This window comes from Austrofundulus limnaeus, unplaced genomic scaffold (genome assembly GCF_001266775.1).
Source record: "Austrofundulus limnaeus strain Quisiro unplaced genomic scaffold, Austrofundulus_limnaeus-1.0 Scaffold418, whole genome shotgun sequence".
NCBI classification, from domain to species: Eukaryota; Metazoa; Chordata; class Actinopteri; order Cyprinodontiformes; family Rivulidae; genus Austrofundulus; species Austrofundulus limnaeus.
In genome coordinates, this window is record NW_013952820.1 from 204,339 (window position 1) to 213,578 (window position 9,240).

A 9,240-nucleotide genomic window follows, 5' to 3' on the forward strand; every position below is an offset into this window, starting at 1 on the left:
AAACACTGACAACTTCTTTCTACTATAATAATGAATTGAGCTTATAATGTTTATCTCTTCCTGGCTACACCCCAGGAGGTGCTACCTTTTACATCAGACGTCAGAACGTCACTCAGTTTTGTTTAGGCTAAGACAAAGAACACATGATAACACACCAACTCTTTGTCAGTGGTTCATCGGATGGCCAAAAAGTTCTTTGCCTGTAACTAAAGGCCATAAAAACCAAAATAGTATGGAAAACATAATGAGTGTAATGAGGATCATGGCCACATGATACACGCATTGTGGAGTTTCTCTGGGTGTCTCATACCATCTATGTCGCCCCCTAGGGCGGGGCTCATCCTGGTCTTCCATCTCAGTCACAACACAGCGTAGGGTTTCCCTTACCTGGACAACCCTGTGCTATTCAATATACAAAGCCACCAAACCACCCAAATTCTAATTGAGTAGGGATCGTTGATGTCTTCACTGACGTTGAGACAAACGGCCTCTAGATGGCAGAATCCCTTTGAAGTCAGGCTTCCCCACTACTCAGTTATTTAGGGGTTCAGCACTCTTTGCAACTTCTAGTGACTGATATGGGTAGTTTGATTTAAGCAGAAATAAAACTATTACCACAATGCTCAGGGTCACTGTTAAGCCATAGGCGATGATGGAGAGGGTGATTATACTCATCTCTTTTGATCACCAGTTTGCAGTGAGTCAGGTGGATCCAAGTGTTTCTTTTTTATACTTTTAAATTATTATTATTATTTTTTTTACTGTTAATCCAGTTCACAATAAGATGCAATACAAACAAAACAAAAAAAGGCAATAAAAATACAATATAATAAGCAGTGGGTCTTTCATTTAAACTCAGTACCCAAGATGTTTCCTTCACATGAGCTGACTACTGAAAACATTCAACACGTGATCTGATTTATGTATTTTTTTTATCTTTATTTGGGAAATATAAAGCATGATTTCCGATCCACATTGTATAAAACTTAATAAATGAGGCCAGTTTTTGATTCTCTGGGACTTCAGTTGATGTTAAAATGAGACGTTGCTAYTTTCTAAAAGCCACACAGAACATTGAACATTTAGCTGTGCTTTATCCTCCTGCATCTAATGTATAATTTAATGGACAACCATTGTAGGGATAAATCTACTCGCAGGTAGGGATTTCCATGTTAAAGTAAAATATATATATAGAAAAATTGGACCCGCTTAAATTCACTTGATTCTCATCTTAGCCTCATCGCCTCTTTGATTCAAAACAAAACTTTCCATATAGTCCATCTACAAACTTACAGTTTTTACTTTCACTAGTCTACATTACAAATCCTTTCACRAAATAAATCTAGCACCACGACCTTTCCTGAGTTTCACCGGAAAAGCCCTCCTCCTCCTCTCTCAATTCTTGGCATCACATCTCTCTTTCACACACTTCGCCTCTTCCTACAGTTATAAATCTCGCCGCGCCGCCTCTCTCTTACCCTCTAATAAAAACAACATCCTTTTTTTTTCCAAAGTGGCCTGCAAAATGCTCAGAGAAAATCAAGGAGATAAGACCGTTTAATCTTCCTCAAACTGACCTTTGAACCATAAAATAAGTGAGTCAGCTATGCTCTGAAAGCTCAGGGTTTCTCCACATTCATAAACATTAAAAAAATGAAAAGAACTGGTTACCGGGTGGCCTGGCTTTTCCTTTACTTTAATGAAATTTATAATTTATATATAATTTTCCTGTCCATTTATTTTAATGTCACTTCAGGTCTTACTTTTTCTTCAAATAAAATGTCTTCCAGGTTCATCACTTCTGTCTCTGCCTCGCTCTTTTTTTTTTATTATTTTTTTTTTTCAGAATAATCTGGTTCTAGTCACGCTGAACTGGAGGGGTTGTTGTGAGGATTGCTTCTACAATCTCTAGCCATGTGTCCCTCTTTTCCGCAGGACCAGCAGGACCTGGGATTTCCCATGCCCCTAGAGGGTCCTCCTCTCCCTCTTCCTCTGCTTCTTCCTCTACCTCTTCCTCTAATTTGTGGGTTCTGCCAGTAAACAGTGTGTTCATCCTCTTCAATCCAGAACGTAACTTTCACCTGCTGGCCTGTGAAATTGTGTTTAGCAACCCATTTTGGCAGATATTTGGTGGACTCTGGATATTTTCCCTGCATTATCTTCCAGTCTTTGCATTGTAATTCATCTATTGTTTTGCTATTTGACTTCCCCTTTTTAACTTAGGTCGGTCAAACTTATCATGAAAGTCACCTGATTACTTGAATGTGAATTACTTAAAGCTACTGTAACTTGTCCTAACGTTCTATCAGGTCCACTATTTGAAACTGGTTCCACATATACTACAACTTTGGTGTCGGCCCTTTCTTCTATTAACTCTGATAGAGGGCGCAGTAGTATAATGAATTCCTGAGTTCTGGAATGTGTTAAGTCTAAAGGGGGTAGCTGATCAGATATACGTATCTCCAGTTTTAAATCTTTTGGATCCAGTGGGGGCAGACCTGGGGTCTCTAACACTGGATATTTTATCAGTGATAATTTATCAGTGGTAGAACCCCACTCTCCGGTTCTCTTACCTCTGCATCCACTGATACTCACTGTATTTGTTATCAGATATTATATGAAATCCAATTTCCAAGTGGAAAAAGAATTTCCTTTCACACTCTCGTTCACACACACACACACACACACTGTGTGTTATTTTATTTTTTTTTATTTTTTATTTTTAGAGCTCGTTTACTTCACAGAATTATTTTACTCTTTTACCTTCACTGGTAATATAGCTTATTTAAAACAGGGGACTCCGCCGTCCCGCGGACTTTAACTTATATAAGAAGTGGACGCCGCCGCCCTTACGGATTTTAACTGTTTTTTATCTCTTTACTTGTAAGTGCCTAGGATTGACAAGGTTTTCACGTTTTACTCTCTACTTTAAATCACTCTTTCACTCCTTTTTAAGTGAAAACAGACTCGCCTGTTCGTGTGTCGATCCCTTTGGTATCTCGTCAACCATCAGGTCCCAGCTGGCGAATGAGGACTGGCCCTGGAAACAGGACTCGATGCTGTGGCCACAGACTCTCACCAGGCTCTCATCCGTCCGCTGGAACCCTCAGGTCTCTTGAGATCCGGCTCGAAGGACCAAGTTTAATGTCAGGTTTAAACACCAAACATTAATGTAACTGAACTGCAAGGAAAGACACAACAGAGTCAATAAAGTTTTACTTGCAAGGAGAGTGTCCGGAGACTGTTTTCAGTTACAATTCTCCACCACAACCTGAAAACAGTTCCGCTCTCACAGGCTTTTTATTCAGTTTTAGGAATGCTCTGGTTACATGTGTGTGTCAACCGTTCAAGGGTGGGATAAAAATCTATTGAAACAGGTTTGACATATTTTCAGTGAATCATCACATTCTTTTCCCAAGAGATAAAGACAACTCATGGTCRTGCTGACCATGAGTTGCAGCGCTTGGAAAACAACTTCTCCTTCTCAGTCTTTCAATAGAAAATGTCACGGCACGCCTTGGTTTCGGTCGAACTGCAAACATTATAGAGCTGAGAGCACAAACAAGTTAATAAGATGAGATAACAATATAATATTCGTACAAATATTCTAACAATTGGCATGGTGATGGTAGTATCATATTTTTTGGGTTGACTGGATTCACAAAGACAAAACAATAAAGGCAGCAAGTCACAAAGTCTGGTTGTATGGAGGTCTAGGCTTAGATCAAGTTCATAATGGTGGAATTAATGCAGGAATTTTACAGCAGGCTCCCCACAGCTGGCTTCAATAAACAGAAAAACAGGAAACTCTTCATCCCTTGGTATTGTCATTGTCAGAATGTCTAAATGTTTGTAGAGCAGAAATGTTACAAAGTTAAAAAGAATAACTGAAATAAGTTTTTAGTGAGTTTGCTGCAGCCTAAAAGGCAGGTAGGGAAAATACAAAAAAAAAAAAAGAAGTTTAAGAAATCAAGAATGGAATGTCTTCATTTTGGTCTGTCTGCAGTTAAAGAGAAAAGTAGAATTGGTTGATAATTTCTAAAAAACAAAGCAGAACTGTTAATCAAGCAAAAAAAAATTATAATTTAAAAAGTTATGTTTTAATGTATTGATATGTATTAAGGCTTGAAATTATTTTCAATAAGCCTTTCAAATGAGATGGAGCATGGAGTTATCCATCATCTTTAAGCCGCAGGATGTCAAGTGTTAAGTTTGTGTTCAGGAACAAATTGTGTCATTACATAATGTTTAAAAAAGTGGGTCATAAGCTCTATGTTGTCAAAGTGCAAAGATTTCACAATAAAACTAAACAAATATAACAAAAAGTCGCATCAAAAAATAACCAGAAACATATTACAGCTCCTGCTGTGAAACTGAAAGTCTACTCTAAGTCCTTTATAATTTCACATTGAGCACATTTGTTGGCGTGCAATTGGCATAAAATCTGACGTGGAGACTGATAAGAAGTGGTAGTTGTAAAGGAATAAACTGATTAAACCAATTACACAAATTGATTTACAACTTGGATATGTCTTCTAATTTGCAGGAAAACAAAACTTTAACCCCAAAAACCCTGAAAGTAATTTAATTAAATCTGTTTCTATAAATTTGTCTTTTCTAATTGACAAAACAAAAGATCAGCTAAGATGTCAATATGATTAAATATATTTTTTATTATGTAATTCTTTTGTAAATTTGTTTTTATTTTTCCCCTGGGGGGGTGGGGTAAGGGATGCACAAGTTTAAAGATTCAGTACTGCCTGACATGTTTATACAAAATACAGCAGTCCATTAATTATCATGCACTGATGAAAAATGAAATGTTTTTATTAAAATCTCAGGTAGTAGTCATTGTACATACACCAGAAGCTGATTCAATTTTGGAGCCAATCCAGTTCATATGATCACCGCAGTTAACTGATCTTAAAAAACAAAAATGCCAATGCTGAGAATCATTCACAAAACACCCTCAGTGCTAATCGATCTTGCTAGAGCTTGAGGCCAGTGGTATCATTTTACAACAGGGAGTTTCTTATCTCTTATTTAGATAAGCGATAACAAAAAGAGTGTTGGAACATTTATCATTTTCATGATAACATTCAAGTTCAAAGATTCTTTCAGCAAATTATATTTCCCCTTCAAGCTAAAATCACCTAAAATGGTTTAATTCATAATCCTAAACTCTAAGAAAACTAAACTAAAATCCTGCTGTTCCAGTAACATGTTCTGTCCTTGTTTTGGATGGGTTTTATTGTGGACAGCATGAAGCAGAGTCTTTTATTGTGAAAAGCTGCTCAGAGTCCACAGCTGCACTCTTGCATAACATGAAATTATTTATGCCTGAAGTGGATCACGTAAAAGACGGCTGCACGAAACAAGCTGCATTCAAGTTTGCTCTGGTTTTCCCTATTGCAGCTGTGCACAACAGAAAAGAAGTAAATATGCAGAAGATTATTACAAAGAATGGATCAGAAACTCTTGAACCTGTGAAAGCTCAAGTGAAAGGTGAGTTTATGAATTAATAATATGAGGAAACTGAACATGAGCAACTGAAACAAAAATGTAAATGGTTTTTATTATCATGTCAAAGAAAAATATATTATAAGATTTTTTTGTCCTCCCAGTGCAGGTTTTCAACCTCTTGATAATTAAAAAAAAGTGTTACACTTGGAATACACAAACTGAAAATTATCTCAACAGGTTAACATTTAGTTTGGCAGAAACCTTTTTTCACATGTGAGTACTTCATGTGTGCTGTTTCATCTAAAACATGCTAGATTATATAAGGCTTAGCTTTAAATGATCTTACAGACAGGAATAATGTCAGAAAATACACTGCATGCACACACAGAAACATGCAAAACACATTTGGTGGCCTGTCATCCTCCAATGAGAGAGTCTACACTAAATGACTTAGAAAGACTGTGCATGTTTTTATGGTCTGTGGGAAACCAGAGTTCTCAGAGAAAACCCATGTGGTCCAAGAGATATACCATGTGTATCTGCATAAAAAGTACCAGACGTTTTGATGGTACCTCATTAAACTACATCCTCTCCAGGTATATGTATATACTGTATATATACAGTCTGTGTCCACCAGTGTAACCAATAAGACCATTCTGCACCATCAAAACTTTTCCACCATCTTTTCGAGTTAGAGTGGCAGTAGAGGGAGGTTGCTCTTAAAAAAATGTCAGACAGATCTAATTCAGTACTACATAATGAAAAGATCTGGGTCAATATGAACATAGATTAGATTAGAATATCAAATATACAAATAAAAAGGGTCCAGAGTGAGTGAGACCTGTATTAGGTACTTTTCAAATACACTGTATCCAGTTTCAGTAACCAATCAACCAAACTTCTAGGCTTCTTGAAGAGTTTATGAACAACTGACTCATGTTAATTTGTTACAGTTAGACTTGCAGTCCACTATTATAGTAGAAGTTTTTGAATAAGTCTGTGTTTAGTGTGGATCTATAAGGAAGAACCTTGTAAGCTGGTATAGGTAATAACATTTGTCCACACTACCCTGATGGTTGAAGTGATTTTAAAATATCGAAAAAGGAAAAAACAATCATTATGAAAGTTTTCAGCATTTGTGGTGCCAACTTTGGTTTCAATATCATTAATATTGTGCAAAGCTGTTATCCATGTAAAGAGTTGTTATTTTAAAATAGTTTAAACCAGAGTTAGAGGGCAACATTTACAAAAAAAATTGTTCTAGCCTCTATGTTCATTTGTGCAGACTTTTTATAACCACAGAAAGAATGCTCGTGTTTTTATTTAATATTTTTTTCCTGTAAAATATTCTGTCCTGCTCCCACTTTAACTTGTAGCTTTAGACATCTACAGTAATCCAGATCAAATATTTGGTTTTATTTACTTTGACTTAGGTTACTATCTGCAAACTGTGTTTTAAGTGTAGCTCTAATTTTATACCAAAGTCATTGTTTGTATAAAAGCTTTGTTCTGCAGGCTAATAGTGCTATAAGCATCATACTTAGGGTAAGACAGACAAAGCTTTTCAAGCTAAATCACCTTGAATGCTTCTGTTGCTTTTTCACAACGTTTTGGTTTGTAGATGTATTATTTTACTTTTTACATTTCTGATGTGGAAAACACATTTTAACTATCAAATCTATTTCGTCAGGTAGATATTAAATCTGTCACAATATATATATANTGTATGTATGTATGTATGTATGTATGTATGTATGTATGTATGTATGTATGTATGTATGTATGTATGTATGTATTAAAAAAAATTCTTACAAAAATTCTCCCAGACACAAAGTCAGAATTCCAGGTTAATGCTAAAAATCTGACTATGTCTTTAAAACATCTGACCAGATGGACCAGACCCTGTTGTAGGTATCTCAACAACAGTCTGTAGGACTGCCCTACAGGCCTGGATTAGATGTCAACACTCAATCTGCGGGAGGGAGCTGATGGACTGTAGACAGGCACGGAAACTGATAAACAGGCCATTTCTAAGGTTTGGGAAAGCTCTCAATCGCCTTGACAAGGAAAATTTTAAGTACACTGGCTGGAGTCCTAATTGGGCATGCCACAAAATGGTGATGGGACTCCATGACAATGGTCTGTGTGATGTCTGTGGCATTGAATTAAAGGCCTCTTTGCACTACTTAGACCACTGCCTGGCTCTGAGTGATCAAAGGAAAAGAATTCTTGGGGACCCCTTTATGGATCCCGAGAAGCTCAGAACCCTGAGTGTTTCTAACCTCGTGTCCTTCATCACACCGCAAAGGTTTGAATAAAAACCAGTGTCTTTTTGGGGCGAGCACTTGGCCCACTTTCGAGGCCCCCACTCATATGGGTTCTTTATCCATCCCCACTCACTATAAACCATAAACCATACTATTTTTATCCATTATTCATGAACATGGTTTTGTTATGCCTGCTTGATAAGCACAGAAACCCGACAACAAAACACCACTTTGTTTCAGATTGCGGGGAGTGGGGGGGGGGGGGGGGGTTCCTCCCAACCACACCCCTCCTGGACTTACTGTCATTGTCCACATGAACACAGAATTCCCCCAGCAGAACAAAGGAGTCCCACGCTCTCCAGAACTCTCTCCAAGGACCAGGGGCAGTTCTAGGTGCAGGGCCACATGGGCATTGGCCCCATCTGAAATCCAATTGGCCCCCTGAAGTGTCCCTGTCCTTTCACTCTTCTGTCCTTGACCAAGAACAATGATGGAGGTTGCAGTTCTACTTACAACCACTAGTGGCGCCAGTGAGTCAAATAGGAAAGTCCAGCAAGCTTACAGAAGTCTTTTTCAATTTGAACAATCCTGCAGAAAAGTTTTTTACAACGATGACTAGATTTTCTCACGTTGTGTGTTTGAGAGTATTTTATTTATTCACAGTACAAATCATGTCAAATTGATAAGGAGAATTTACTATGCAAGCTTTTACAAGTGTTTGAACATGTGTGACCGATTAAATGTATAAACATTACAAAAACTGTGGATTTATGTGCAAGGATGTTGAACAAATACTTGGCCCCTCTATGAATATTGTGGCCCCTTGATGGCCCCTTACACTGAAAAATCCTAGATCCACCACTGCCAAGGACTCCAAAAAGAGTGGGTAATCTGAACTGCTGTTAGGTGCATAAGCACAAGCTCCAGTCAGAACCTGTCCCCCCACATGTAGGCTGAGGAAGGCTACCTTCTCATTGAACCCCAATGTACAGGCACCAAGATGGAAGGCAATAAGTACGCCCACTCTGAGAGAAAACCAAAAAAATGTTGATGTTTTTTTTACACACCAGACTGAAATGAATGAACGATTGAGAGTCTTCTGCTAAACGTGATGACATTTGGCCTCATGCAAGAATATGTTCGTATTCTTATCCTAAATTTCTCTTACTTTTGTTCGTACGAAGGGTTCGTACGAACATGCCACATCAGATTCAACAAACTCTTCTCTATCTTCAGGAAAAGTGTGTAAATGAGCTGCGTAAATTCCACCTGTTCGTATCCAGCTGCTTGTGCACGAGGAGAGGAGATTAGCATAATTACCACCCCAAAAACACCATATAAGGCTATGTTTCCTGCCTCAGATACAAGGAAGTGTTCATTCATGAAAATGACAGCAAAAATTAAAAAGAAGAACTTTACGAGTTCAGAGATTGAAGTCCGTCTGTCAGAGATATAGAAAAAAAAATCTGTCATTTTTAGCAGGTCAGGAGCTGCTAAAAGTATAAACAAC

At 37.7% G+C, this 9,240-nt stretch overlaps 1 protein-coding gene across 1 annotated transcript in view; it reads left to right on the forward strand.

Annotated features, from left to right (window-relative positions):
- The first annotated feature begins 4,570 nt into the window (after window positions 1-4,570).
- Window positions 4,571-9,240, forward strand: part of bco1l (beta-carotene oxygenase 1, like) — an 18,085-nt gene continuing 13,415 nt past the window's right edge. Inside the window, exon 1 of the mRNA XM_014024317.1 lies at window positions 4,571-5,505. Coding sequence (XP_013879771.1) covers window positions 5,325-5,505 — 181 coding nt within the window. The 5' untranslated portion in view covers window positions 4,571-5,324. The remainder of the gene's footprint in view (window positions 5,506-9,240) is intronic.